Source organism: Nothobranchius furzeri, chromosome 9 (genome assembly GCF_043380555.1).
Source record: "Nothobranchius furzeri strain GRZ-AD chromosome 9, NfurGRZ-RIMD1, whole genome shotgun sequence".
Taxonomy (NCBI): domain Eukaryota; kingdom Metazoa; phylum Chordata; class Actinopteri; order Cyprinodontiformes; family Nothobranchiidae; genus Nothobranchius; species Nothobranchius furzeri.
Genome location: NC_091749.1, coordinates 75,884,127 through 75,899,126, shown reverse-complemented (window position 1 = coordinate 75,899,126; position 15,000 = coordinate 75,884,127). Strand labels below are relative to the sequence as shown.

General features: G+C 49.6%; 1 protein-coding gene across 5 annotated transcripts in view; it reads right to left on the bottom strand.

Moving 5' to 3' along the window:
- myo5aa (myosin VAa) overlaps positions 1-15,000 on the bottom strand; it is an 80,074-nt gene that overhangs the window by 19,648 nt on the left and 45,426 nt on the right. For all 5 annotated transcript variants that reach the window (XM_070555199.1, XM_070555198.1, XM_070555200.1 and 2 more), the window contains 15 exons: positions 14,842-14,967; positions 9,356-9,439; positions 7,040-7,195; positions 6,795-6,892; positions 6,626-6,712; positions 6,298-6,406; positions 6,003-6,214; positions 5,775-5,931; positions 5,459-5,698; positions 5,126-5,374; positions 4,483-4,767; positions 2,183-2,296; positions 1,958-2,092; positions 1,826-1,882; positions 1,510-1,737 (listed from right to left, as the gene is read on the bottom strand). In XM_070555199.1, coding sequence (XP_070411300.1) covers positions 1,510-1,737; positions 1,826-1,882; positions 1,958-2,092; positions 2,183-2,296; positions 4,483-4,767; positions 5,126-5,374; positions 5,459-5,698; positions 5,775-5,931; positions 6,003-6,214; positions 6,298-6,406; positions 6,626-6,712; positions 6,795-6,892; positions 7,040-7,195; positions 9,356-9,439; positions 14,842-14,967 — 2,337 coding nt within the window. The remainder of the gene's footprint in view (positions 1-1,509; positions 1,738-1,825; positions 1,883-1,957; positions 2,093-2,182; positions 2,297-4,482; positions 4,768-5,125; positions 5,375-5,458; positions 5,699-5,774; positions 5,932-6,002; positions 6,215-6,297; positions 6,407-6,625; positions 6,713-6,794; positions 6,893-7,039; positions 7,196-9,355; positions 9,440-14,841; positions 14,968-15,000) is intronic.

The following is a 15,000-nucleotide window of genomic DNA, read 5'->3' as shown; positions in this document are numbered from 1 at the left end:
AGAGCAGCGAGAGAGGAAGAGGAGCAGATGATGACATCAGGAGGAAAACACATGAAGAAGATGGAGCTGAACTTTTCTTAATGATCAGTAAACCCAGGCGGGTGTTTCTGCTCTTTACTCACAGCAGGAGGTCGGGTTTTACCCACAAACATAACAGGAAGTCAGATGAGCCATAATTCAAATAACTTCTCCTAACTGATGAGTTTTTATCAGCAGATGAATAACAAACACAGCTGATTCCACTTTCAACTGTACCTTCTCATCCTGAGAAAAGCATGGATGGAGGAGAGAAGGCAGAGACAGAAGAGTCAGTTTTCATTATTTACAACAACAAAACATCGTCTTCAGTAATGCCCGGCATGGCCCCAGCCACCTGCAGGAACGTGTCAAGCGGCTGCGGGAGGAGGCGACGCGCTCACGCTCGGACCTGGTTTGGGTTGAAGGAGACTCCTCGGTAAAACATTAATAACCCGTTACCCCAACACAGGCGTCCCCCCGACCCCGCCAGCGCTCAGCTCGTTCGTTAATGAAGCACAAACATTAATGTATGAAAACATGATTGTAACGCCATCATTATGCTAACACTAACCATGTGTGACGCTACATAAACAACGTTTTAGCTGTTTGTTGGTCGGCGCTCATCAATGAGAGCTTTCGGCGTAAATACGGAAGTAAAACAGCGTCCTGGTGCGATGCACTTGTCAGCCACTAGATGGTGCCATCAGATAAAAGACAGTCATTCACCAAAATGAATCAGTTTTTAGATTCATTTGTGTCTGATTCGGTTTTTATTAGACAAGCTAGCTCAGTTGTTTATCTTTTAAAGTCTCTTTTATTCTCCAGCTTTTACTTTGAAGTGATTTTGCATTTTTACTGTTTCATGTTTTCACCAGTAGATTGTTGTGTGTGCAGCGCGTTGGTCAATGAGAACTGTGTGAATGCGCTATAGAAATAAAGCTGAGTCGAGTTGCTCAGAGTGCAAAACAAAACGACATCATCACTGAAACTGCCGAGCGAGTCAGGACTCGAGCTGAGAGCGGGTTAGTGACGCGTGTAGTACCGCAAACGCCCACTGGGCGGCTCCTATGAGGGTGAGGCCAGCTACAGAGAGATTCATTCATGCTACGATTAGCACCGCTAGCTAGCTCTCAGGACGTGTTAGCAAAGCAATGCTACTGTTAACGAACTCTGTTGCTTTCTGCTAACAGGCACGAGTCGGTTAAGGAGTCAGTCAGGGTTGTGAATCGTTGTTTGTGAGTCAGTAAAGTGATTCTGGAGTATTGAACGGGGTTCTGCTTTGTGAGTCACTCTGACATCAGCAGAAAAAAAGAATTAGATGAAGACTCTGGTGACGCCTCATGCTTCACACTTTAGACCATTCCTACTTCCTGTCTGCTTTTGGTGCAGCTTAGCAACAAACTGCTGGGTGAGGAGGACGAAAGCCGGCTGAGCACAGATCAAATTGATGACATCACCCTGAAACGTGAGGAGGTGAAGGACCATCCTTACCTTGTGGTGCATGGCCTCCTTCTGGCTGACCAGCTGGGAGCGTAGGATCAGCACCTCCTCCTTGCGGACCTCCAGCTCCTCACAGGAAGCGTTGAGCTGGTCCAGGAGGACTTTGTAAGCTGGCGAGCCCGGAGCCCCAGCTCCGGTAGCTGCATCAGCGAGCAGACTTCTCCTCATCTCTGACAGGTCGTGTCTTAACTTCTTGTTCTCTGACTCCAGCTCCTGACGCTGATGGGTCAGAGTCCAACAGTCCATCAGAATTCCTCTTCTAGGCTAACAGGAATGGTGAGATCCATTGATGGATCACTTCTCTTACCTTCAAGGACTCGTACTCCAGCTCTGCTCCACGAGCCTTTCTGAACTCGGCATCATCCTGCAAACACAAGGAAATGGTTACGGCGAAGCTGTGGAAGACGTGGAGGTGGTGCTGCCGACTCTCTGACGGTACCCGGGCTCTAGCCCGCTGGAACTGCTCCTCCTTGTTCTCCAGCTCGTTGCGCAGCGATTGCTTTTCCTGCTCCAGTTCCGTAACGCGTTTCTGCAGCTTGAGAGTCAGGGAAGTATCGATGCCTCGAGTCATGTCCTGTGTGGTATCAGGACGGGGAACGGTGTTATTGAACACTCCAGGCTGTTAAAACCACATTTCCGGTTCTGCCTTGTTGCCATGTCGTACCTCTCCAGCGCGGGAACCTTCCTCGAGCTCGGCATATTCGGAGTTGTACGTGTACTCGGATTCGTTGCTGCTGTGGGTGGAGTCGGTCCTCCGGTGTCCCGGCTTGGACATGTTCTGCAGACACAAACATCCAAATGAAAGATGTCAGCTGCATGCAGCCCACGCACCCCGACCTGGAGCTCAGCACCGCGACAAACCGACGTTATACACCCCCCCCCCAGAACCTCGTCCACACCGGGTCACGGGGGGCTGGTGCCCATCTCCAGCGGTCAATGGGCAATCAGGCGGGGTACATGCTGGACAGAGTACCAGTCCATCGCAGGGCAACACACACACAAACACACACACACACACACACACACACACATGTGTACACACACACACGTACACACACACACACACGTACACACACACACATACACACACACACACACACACACACACACACACACACACACACACACACACAAACTATTGCAAGCGCCTTAAGCTCAGTCAGTTTGTGTAATTTCATCCAACGGTTTACGTAAAAACTAACTATTATATACGTGTTTGAAGCCATTATGCAACAAAGCTCTGACCGATCAACAATATAAATGATAAATGACCCACACTTGTGTAGCGCCTCTCAGAGTAAGGACTCCAAAGCGCTTTACACACCAGTGTATCGTTCATCCATTCACACACACATCCAGACACTGGTGGTGATGAGCTACGATGTAGCCACAGCTGCCCTGGGGCGCACTGACAGGCGCCCCACTATTTAATTCAGTCATTTGTTATTCTTCCAATCAGTTACTAACCCAAACCGCATGCTTTATGCAAAACATTCAATGATTTTCAGCACACCGATACTTACAGAAAACATAACAGCCCTAAAAAACTGCACATAAATATATTTAAAAAACGATATTCACCTATCACTTAGAGCAGTGGTTCCCAAACTTTTCAGCCTGACCAACAGATGTTCCTTCGTATTTTTACATTATTTAGAAATTTTCATTATATTTGGAAAGTTTTAATTTATGTATAAATATATAAATCTCTTTAAATTTAATATTTTACTTTTTTTAATGATTATGTGGCACACTTGACTTCCATATTAAAGCCGGGCGGACACTGTGCGACTTTTTCACTCGCAGCGTTCGGCTTCAGCTCAAACTGTACGACTTCCTCGCAGGGCGGATCTGACGAGTCAGTTCAGCTCAAACTGTACGACTTCCTCGCAGGGCGGATCTGACGAGTCAGGCGCTCACACTGCACGTCTGGTAGCAACACGTCGGCCCTAAAAATGTGCTAAAAATAGCAGTTTTTACACGTCAGACTGTTTTGTCTCGTCTTGCCTGTTGTCCTTCGGGAGTGCTGCAGGAGGACACACAGGGATTTATGGGGGTTGGATGAGGAAAACGAAATAAAGAAAGTAAATCTGAGTTTTGTGATCAGTTTAATTTGACATGAACACGACAAACACGCTTTCTTGACAATCTTTGTGAGTAAAAAACGTGTAGAAACAAAAACGAACAGCGTGTGTTATTAGGGAAATAGCGGGCGAGCGGCGTTGATGCAGGATTGCGCATGCGCCGTGAGCGGTTCTGGTACTTTTTGGGTCGCAGCTGCTCGCAGCGCCGCTTCAACAGTGCAACACCCTCACGAGGGACGAGCGAAATATCAAACACGCCAGAGGTCCGTGCGACCTCACGACTGCTGCTCGGTAGCTGGTCACGTGGTGTTAATCGCCTCTCGTAACCCCCCGTACACTACACGACCGCTCGGCGCTAAACTCGCCCCGATCTCGTGGATTCTCGCACGAGTGGAAAATCGGCTCAAAAAAGTGAAAAAGTCGCACCGTGCACGGCCGGCTTTATGCATCTGCATCTTTTTTACGGCTTTTTTCTTTTACATTGTCGCTACGTCTGTCACGTTAGCGGTGTTTACCATCATTTCTACATCCACGGGGGATGGGGATCGGGGTCGATCTGAATCTGGGGGGACAGATCCCCCCGTCCCCCACCCTATCGGCGCCTGGCTGCAGCAGCGGAGCTGTGACGGAGCTTCAGGTGTTAGCCTGTAGCTCCGTCACGGGAACAGTCGGCGAGGGAGTAAACAACTAGAAATAACTACCTTCATAATAGAAACCCCGCTGAACCCGGCACCTCCTGACCAGGTGAAAGTGAACCTTAAAGGACGACTTGGATGCGTTTCTTTTTCTTTTAATGCTTTCCTGAAAAGTATCGATCGGGACTCGGTATCGGCAGTCACTCAGAACCAAATGACCTGATCCCAGGACCGTGTGCTCTCACCGAGGAGCGGGCCATCTCCTCCTTCAGGTCGTCGTATTTCTCCTCCAAGTGGAGGTGGTCCGACAGCAGGTTCTGGTAGCGAGAACATCGCACGAGCCATTTTCTCTGGTGGCGCAACGCCAACAGGTTAGTTAGAAGATGAAAGGGAGTTGTGATGTTGTGGTGTGGGATGAGCAGTGCGTGGAAAGTACCGGTCATCTGCTGACTCTGCTCCTGAATCCTCCTGTTCAGGTCGTCCTTCTCCTTCTTCAGCGACCCGTTCTCGTCCTTCAGCTCCGACAGCACCTGCACACAGACTTATGGGTCAAGCATCGAAACCACAAACACATCCGTAGAGTCACGCCAGGAGAACGTTTAAAGGGACAACGGAGATCCTGCTAAAGGTTTCCACAAACCACCGTGGCTCTGCTCATCTACAGGACAACATACAGGAAGTAACACCTGAGCACCTCACCTGCCGCGGGGCAACACCTCCACCTTCTCTCCCACATTTGTTCTGCTTCCTAAATCAGGGAAAAGTCATTTCCGGTACAAGAAGTCAAGCTAAAGACCCAAGAGACACCTTCACCCTGAACTCTGTCTCATTGCAGCTAAAAGGGTTAGAAGCTGTGAATCCGTGAGGTCATCAGGAGATCCCGCCCACCTTTTCCATTTGGTTTCTGTAGGTGTGCGCCCAGTCCTCGATGCTCTTCTTCTCCTGCTGCGTGACGCTCAGCTCCTTCTTCAGCTTCTCCAGCTCCTCCAGCAGCGACGACACCTGGTTGGCTCGGCTTCGGGCATCCTCCTCGACCCCACGCAGCCGGCTCAGCTCAGCACGCATCCGCTCCGTCTCGGTCGCGTAGGAACTCTCCAACCCGACAAGCTTCTCACTGATCAGTCGGTGGTCTTTGTTCTGAAAGCACGGCAGGAATGATTCAGAAAAGAAAAACGGCGACACGACGAAGTGAACGGACAACAATCCAGTCCAGAGGGTCACCTGCTCATCGATCTTCCTCTGCAGCTGCATGATCTTGTTCTCCATGCCTTTGTTGAGCTTCTTGAAGTGCTCCACAGAGCGCGCCTCGATCTTTAGCTTCTTCAGCTCCCTCTTAGCTCTCATCCTGCGGATGCAGCACTGCAGGTAGACGATGGCCTCGAGGCAGCGCTTGTACCAGCAGCGGGCCAGCCAGCCCCGGATGTGCTTCTGGATCAGGACGGCCTTGTGCTCCCTCAGCAGCTGCCAGCGTGAGGACAGGAGGACGTTAACCAGAGACGCGGTGAGGTTCAGAGACACCCGTGTGTGGCCGTCTTACCGTCTGGTACAGCTGGCGAGCCTGGTACGCCCTGAGGATGGTCTGCATGGCCAGAGCAGCCGCCTGCTTCTGCTGGTAGCGTTTCTTCTCCACACACATCCTCTGGTACTTCTGGATGATGGTGGCTGCTTGGGTGCGGCGCATGAACTTAGCCAGGCTGCAGACGTTGGACAGATAAACTTTGTGATTCTCCTAGAAAGTCTGCGGTTGGTGCTGCTGGTCACTCACCAGCGAGCCTGGTACCCTCTGGTGAACCTCTGGATGGTGATGGCAGCGCCGCGCTTGCGCAGGAACTTCTTACGGGCCAGCCAGCAGCGGATGGTCTTCTGGATACGAATGCAAGCGACACGCAGCTTATCTGCTCTCAGCTTCTCCAGGTAAGCCACCTGACCGGCTCTGAAGAAGATCTTCGTTTTACCAAACTGGTATTTATCCTGGTCCTGAGGGGAGAGCGTGACCAGAGTCAGACGGAAGCATGGTCGTTATCAAACCAACGAAAATCCGTCAAGAGAACCGGTCGGACCTCCACCAACTTCTCCAGAACGTTCTTGCAGGTCAGCTTCATGTCAGGGAGGACATCCTTCTGCTTCATCAGCACCCGGTAACGGCTGAAGAACTCCTGGTATGTCCACCTGGCACACACACACGCACACACACACACACACACGCACTCCTAACCTTTGTGTCTTTATAATTATTAGATGTTTACAGGATGAAACGTGATCTTTGAGATCATCTGAAGACATCCTCACTAAGCCTACTGTCCGGAGGAGGCCTCCTGCTGTGCGGGCTCTCAGAGCGGAGAACACACAGCGGTAGAGGAGCGGGATGCTGGCGGGAAGCATGGGTACCTGGATGGGAATCCTGCAGCGGAGATGCGGATGGTTTCCAGGACCCCGCATGCTCTGAGCTGCTGCACGGCTCGCTTAGGGTCAAATCTGCCGGAGACGACCCAGCAGCGGGTTAGGGTTAGGGCGGTGGGAGGCACTCGGGAACATGTACATGAGTGGGAGGACTCACGAGAAGGCCAGCTTGAAGTCGTTGGGTTTGATGCAGCGGACGTAGTGCGGCGTGGTGGCGTTCAGGGTCCCCATCAGCATTTGTAAGGAGTTACGAAACTAAAACAGAAACACATCCGTGAGCTTCCTCCTGGCAATCAGCAGCTGATCTGAGAGTAAAGGAGGTCCTGACTACAGGAACCCGTACGTATCACATATGAACACATGAATGGCAGCTATGATAGCATCACGTGATAAAAATGCCACCTGACAGCCAACAGTCTTCTTGTGCTCCTTGCAGCTGGAGTCTCGGCTCTTGTCGGGTTTGATGCTGAGGCGGGTCCGGCCCCCGGTGCCAGGGACCGGACCCGTGGGACTGGTTACCTTCTCTTCATCGTGGAACAGCTGCACCAGCAGGTCAAACTGGGAACAGCAACCCAGTCACAGTTACACCATGTAGCCGTTTGGGGTTATTCAGCTACTGACAACAACGGTCCTCATTGACAGGAGTTAGACAGGTGTGCTGGTTAATCCATGTCTCAGACAGGTGAGTACGCGTTATGAAGAACAGGTCTTAGGTGGGTCATGTATGACCGGCCGTACAGGTCATACATGACAGCTTAGTGTTACTCTGTGGTGTTAAGAGGTTATGATGCACACGCATCTCCAGCCACAACGCCTCACTCCGATACAACCACCCTCCTCCCTCACTGGCCTCCCACCTCACCCCGCATGCTGCTAGAACCCAGAACCACACGGAGACGCGAGGAAGGAGGAAGAGCGGAGAGCTAAAGAGAAACTACACCTTTACCTTCTGTGGGCGGGGGGGCGGTCATGATGAGACAACAACCACACAACAGATGGAGACGGAGCAACAGGACACATGACAGCGTTAGAACCTCAGGATAAGGAACCTTCACACACACACACACATACACACACACACACACACACACACACACACACACACACACACACACACACACACACACACTCACACACACACACACACACACTCACACACACACACACACACTCACACTCACACACACACTCACACTCACACACACACATACATACACACACACACGTACATACACACACACACACACACACACACACACACGTACATACACACACACACGTACATACACACACACACACACACACACACACACACACACACACGTACACACACACACTCACACTCACACACACACACTCGCACACACACTCGCACACACACACGCACACACACACACACACACACACACACACACACACTCACACACACACACACACACACACACACGTACATACACACACACACACACACACACACACACACACACGTACACACACACACTCACACTCACACACACACACTCGCACACACACTCGCACACACACACACACACACACACACACACACACACACACACACGTACACACACACACTCACACTCACACACACACACGTAGACACACACACACACACTCACACACACACACACACACACACACACACACACACTCACACTCACACACACACACTCGCACACACACACACACACACACACACACACACTCACACACACACACACACACACACACACACACGTACATACACACACACACGTACATACACACACACACACACACACACACACGTACACACACACACTCACACTCACACACACACACTCGCACACACACTCGCACACACACACACACACACACACACACACACACACACACACACACACACGTACACACACACACACACACACACACACGTACATACACACACACACACACACACGTACATACACACACACACACACACACACACACACGTACACACACACACGTACATACACACACGTACACACACACACACACACACACACACACACACACACACACACGTACACACACACACACACACACACACACACGTACACACACACACACACACACACACACACACACACACACACACACACACACACACACACACCAAGGGTAAGCAACAATGAACTCTTAACGAGACTCGGTGTGATTACGTCTCCTCTCCCATTCGGACCCATAATGTTGAAACATCCTCCTCCACCTCCTCACAGGGCCACAAGAGGGCGCTGCTTTCCTGATGTCCCATTCAAACATTTGAATGATTCCAGTTTAACATGAGCCAGGATTCTCTGGAGGTTTCTTCCTGTTAAAAGGGAGTTTTCCTCTCCACTGTCGCTGCATGCTTGCTTAGTATGAGGATTGCTGTAAAGACTCTGACACTAGTCAGTGACTCGATGTGACCTTATATAGGAAACTAGCTACTGATTGGCTTAAAGACCTGACCTGTACTGGTTACTGTGTGAAGGTCCTTGAGACGACTGGTTGTGATTCGGAGCTTTATATAAAAAAACGGAATTGAATTGAATTAAATCCACATTTTAGAAAAACAGTAAAGTTATCAAGCGTTCCTGAATCTGACTGAATCTTCATTCATCTGATCCGTCAGTCTCAGACACATCTTCTGGCTGCTTCGGTACGGTTTGGCCATCTAGACGGTTGGACACGTCTCACCTTGCTGGCCTTCATCACGTTGATCTGCTCCTCATTTACTGTGTCCTTGTTCTTCTCCAGGAAGCCGTCACACTGGTACTCCACCTGCTCAACAACAAAGACCAGCTGTGTTATGTTTCTCTTCTACAGACTAGGAAGGGTTTGGATTGGGCAGGAGGTACACAGGTAGGTGGGGCAGGACCTGGGAGAGTCCAACTATTATTAAAGATATCGGCCAGAGGCAACGCTCCTCTGACCAGCACGCGTAGAGACGTATAAAACCTCAGATGAAAAAGGTTTTTGGATTTTCACGGCTGGAATTTTAAAAAATCCAATGTTTCCGCCCGATGCGGGAAAAACCAGAACCCAACCTCCGGTCTGAGCCCTGGACAGCTGGTGACGTTTCACAAGGAGCTCTGCTGAAACCACTGTAGTAAACAACCCCGTCTCCGGTGTTTCTGCGTTAGCGTTGTAGCAGAACGACGTGCCAGATGTAGCTTCTGAAGCCTCTGCTAGTCGCTCACATTTGTTTTTCCTCTGGGATACGGCGACCAGAACGGATATTGGATTACCGGAGTAGTTCAACCAAACCCCGCTAGCTGGATATCACTACCGGAGGAGCAGACATGTTTTCGACCATTTGACTCAGAAGACCCACGACCCGATTTGGACATCAATGAGGATTCTGTTCATCTTCAGAACCAAAAGCGGTTCAGTTTGTTTACTTTTATATTTGATTTTACATTTCTGTGCTCCACCAGGAGCTCTACTCTGACGACTTCTCAGCTGGTCTTAGCTCCATCATCAGTGCCAACATAATTCAATATTATTCAGATAAATACACTAATGTGCTGCCAGTTGTACCGCTGCGTGTAAACACTCATAACTCTGGAAATATTCAACCAGGTTACCAGAATTAATCTTCCTGATGCTGGACTAACTCATTAGTTTGACTCGTTGTTCCACTTAATCCAGGACCATCTTTTAGATTATAAATGTGTGTGTGTGTGTGTGTTTGTGTGTGTCGGAGTGTGTGTCGGAGTGTGTGTGTGTGTCATAGCTTTCCCAAATGACTTGTTTTTTCCTTACTTTTCTCCTTTTCTGTGGCCGTCTCCAAGTTTAGGTCCTCCACCACCTCTCTTACCCATGATGTCCCACAAGGTTCTGTGCTGGGGCCTCTGCTCTTCCTCCTCTATCTGCTTCCTCTTCAGCACATCCTGAGCTCCTTCAAAGGAATCTCCTACCATCTTTATGCAGATGACATCCAACTGTACATCTCCTTTAAGCCCCATGAGATGTCTAAGCTGCAGCTGTTACACACCTGCTTAGACTCTATCAAAACCTGGATGGTGGGAGCTTTCTTCAGCTGAATGAAGATAAGACTGAGATCCTCATCTGTGCCCCAGACAAGCTGGTTCCCAAAGTCAGAGACTCTCTTGGTCAGCTTGCTTCCCACACCAAACCTTCTGTCAGGAATCTTGGCGTGACCTTTGACCCAGCTCTCACCCTGGATTCTCATGTCAGTTCTCTTGTTGGCTCTTCCTTCTTCCATCTCAGGAACGTTGCTAAGCTGAGTCCCATTCTGTCCCGCTCTGAACTTGAGACAGTTCTCCACACCTTCATCTCCTCACGCTTAGACTACTGTAACTCTCTTTTCACGTGTCTGAGCAGAACCTCCCTGAACCGTCTACAGGTGGTTCAGAACGCCTGTGCTCGGCTTCTGACCAAGTCCTCCAAACACACCCACATCACCCCGCTTCTCCTCCAGCTTCACTGGCTGCCAGTCAACTTCAGGGTTCATTTCAAGATCCTGGTTCTGGTCTATAGGGCCTTACATGGACAAGCACCATCTTACATTGGCGATCTTCTTAGTCCCTACACCTCCAGCAGGTCCCTGAGGTCCAGTGATCAAAGCCTACTGGTTGTGCAGCACCAGGCTAAAGGTCAAAGGTGACAGATCATCTGCTGCTGTGGCCCCCAGACTCTGGACCTCTCTCCCCCTGAGCCTGAGATCAGTGGACTCAGTGGTCTCCTTTAAAAAGCAGCTGAAGACTCACTTGTTCAAGCTGGCTTTTGTATGACCTTCTTCACCTCTCTCTCTTTATTCTGCTCTCCCCACCTATTCCACCTTCCTCAGGATCCACTGGTTTCCCTCTTTCCTGTTCACTCTCTCTCTTTCTTAACATTTTTTAATCACAATTGTCTATTTTTGCTCATTTTAAATATATTTTTAATCATTTTCTAAATTATTTTCTATATTTTCACATTTTTTGTTTTTGTGAAGCACCTCGTGATTTTTATCTTGAGAGGCGCTATAGAAACGACATTTTCTTACTGGAGCTAACACGGTTAGCAGTGTTGCTGCAGTCATGCTAACGGGACTCGTCTGGAGTGCATCTAGATGGATTTATAGACGAGGTTATTCTTTTAGATCAGACCGGTGTTAATTAAAAATGCGTGTAGGACACGAACACGTGGCTCAGACCTTTTGATGCAGTTATAAACACAGTTTTCTGTAATAATAGGGCTGGTGATCACACGTGATTACGCATAGCATTCTGGGATGTGTGCGGACACGTTGGAAGCATGACGAGTGTTAAACAACATTATAAAGTCCCAAACAGGATGTGTAATACACCAGGATACGTGGGACCCGTGTGCAGACAACATCAGCGTTATAAACGGTGTTGGCTTTGTGAAAGGACTTCCTAACTCAACATTTAGTGGATTTGGGTTTGATACTTGATGTATTGTTTTGTTGAAGCTGTTGTGTGATTCGGGTTATAATAGTGACACTGAGAAGCTGGAGGCTGGGAGAGAGAGAGCGCTTCGTGCACTAACGCTGCCAACACTGTTTATAATGGGGCGGCGTGCTGCTGACCTCTACTCGAAACGTTGTGGATCGTGGGCCGAATACCCAAGACCTCCTCAATCCCACCAACACGTCTTCCAGTGAGGAAGCAGAGTGCGGGAACTTTGGGTTGGACTCTCCAATCTCTGGTGCTGAGGTCACTGAGGTGGTCCAAAAGCTCCTCTGTAACAAGGCCCGGGGTGGACAAGGTCCAGAGTTCCAACAGGTTCTGGATGTCGTAGGGCTGCGTTGGCTGACGTGGCTCTGCACTATCGCGTGGTCACCAGCTTGCACTGGAGCGGTTCGCAGCCGAGTGTGAAGCAGCTGGGATGAGAATCAGCTCCTCTAAATCTGAGGCCATGGTCTTGAGTCGGAAAAGGGTAGAAAGCCTTGTCCGGGTCAGGGATGAGATCCTGCCCCAAGTGGAGGAGTTTAAGTATCTCGGGGTCTTGTTCACGAGTGAGGGAAAACTGGAGCGTGAGGTCGATAGGTGGATTGGTGCTGCATCTGCAGTGATGCGGGCGTTGTACCGGTCTGTCATGGTGAAGAGAGAGCTGAGTCAGAAGGCGAAGCTCTTGATTTACCGGTGGATCTACGTTCCTACCCTCACCTATGGTCATGAGCTTTGGGTAGTGACTGAAAGAACGAGATCACGGATACAAGCGGCTGAAATGAGTTTTCTCTGCAGGTTGGCTGGGCTCTCCCTTAGAGATAGGGTGAGAAACTCGGTCATCCGGGAGGGGCTCGGAGTAGACCCGCTGCTCCTCCACACTGAGAGGAGCCAGTTGAGGTGGCTCGGGCATCTGGTCAGGATGCCTCCCTGGTGAGGTTTTTTTGGGCACGTCCAACCGGGAGGAGACCTAAAGGTAGACCCAGGACACGGTGGTGGGACTGTCTCATGGCTTGTCAGGGAACGCCTTGGGATTCCCCCGGAGGAGCTGGCCCAAGTGGCTGAGGAGAGGGAAGTCTGGACCTCCCTGCTCAGGCTGCTGCCTCCGCGACCCGACCCGACGATGATAATGGATGGATAAACTAAAAAGTGATGCCACAGGTTTCAGTCCATCAGACTGACCCTGCTGTCTAAAGATGTCCAGTCCTCTAAACCATCATGTAAACAGAGACCGGGCTTCTTAGGTGTGTTCTTGCTGTGTCTTTCTAAATCCATGCTTTCGTTCTTTTTTAAACACAGAAACAGTTTTGTTTACCTGTTTGTAGCTACGGTTTCGCCGACGGCTGCCGGCTTCTTCAGGCTGACGCTGATGGTGGCGCGTCACTTCCTTCTCCGTTTATCCGCGGGCAGCAGAGGACGTTGTCGCCCTCTACTGCCCGCTCTCCCCTCTCCGACGATGCAGTCCCATGCGTGGTCCAGCGTGTAAACTCCGTCGTCCCTGTTCATGGTCCCACATCCACGTCTCCTTATCTCGATTGCTTCCTTGATCCATCTTTTGTATTTTTGTTGTTCGGTGGTTATGATCCGTGTGCTGTCCCAGTCCATTATATGGTTTTCTCTTAAGCAGTGATCTGTTACGGCTGACTTTTTTATTGTACTTTCTGCTTCTTCTTTTGCTGCTCTTGTGTGTTTTCGACTTGCCTCTTTCTCGCACTCCTTTCTGTGTTCTATTGTCCGTGTGTTGAGTTGGCGTCCGGGTTCTCCTACGTATGTTTTATTGCAGAGTTTGCATGGGATTTCGTAGATGACTCCACATTTAAGTCCAGCTGGTATCTTGTCTTTTGGGTGTACTAGTCTGTTTCTACCTGTTGTGTATGGCTTTGTTGGTGTGTTTATGTTGTGTTTTTTCATTGTTGCTCTTATTTTTTCTGTTATGCCTCTGATGTATGGTAGGGTTATCACAACCCAAAAAAAGAACCATAAACCCAGAAAGACAAGAACCAAAACCAGTGATAACCCTACCATACATCAGAGGCATAACAGAAAAAATAAGAGCAACAATGAAAAAACACAACATAAACACACCAACAAAGCCATACACAACAGGTAGAAACAGACTAGTACACCCAAAAGACAAGATACCAGCTGGACTTAAATGTGGAGTCATCTACGAAATCCCATGCAAACTCTGCAATAAAACATACGTAGGAGAACCCGGACGCCAACTCAACACACGGACAATAGAACACAGAAAGGAGTGCGAGAAAGAGGCAAGTCGAAAACACACAAGAGCAGCAAAAGAAGAAGCAGAAAGTACAATAAAAAAGTCAGCCGTAACAGATCATTGCTTAAGAGAAAACCATATAATGGACTGGGACAGCACACGGATCATAACCACCGAACAACAAAAATACAAAAGATGGATCAAGGAAGCAATCGAGATAAGGAGACGTGGATGTGGGACCATGAACAGGGACGACGGAGTTTACACGCTGGACCACGCATGGGACTGCATCGTCGGAGAGGGGAGAGCGGGCAGTAGAGGGCGACAACGTCCTCTGCTGCCCGCAGATAAACGGAGAAGGAAGTGACGCGCCACCATCAGCGTCAGCCTGAAGAAGCCGGCAGCTGTCGGCGAAACCGTAGCTACAAACAGGTAAACAAAACTGTTTCTGTGTTTAAAAAAGAACGAAAGCATGGAGAGACCGGGCTTGTGCTTCCATTAGTGAAGCCAACAATGATAATAAATAAAGTGTGCAGGCCCACCTTGTCAGCAAAGTGCTGGATGATGAAAGCGCGGTTGGACATGCGCGGCTTCTCAAACAGAGAGCAGGTCTTCAGGTGGGTGTTGTAGAGTTTCTGAGCCCATGAGTCATCTGAACCTTTTGGCATCTGAGCAGAAACACCAACAGGAAACAGATCATG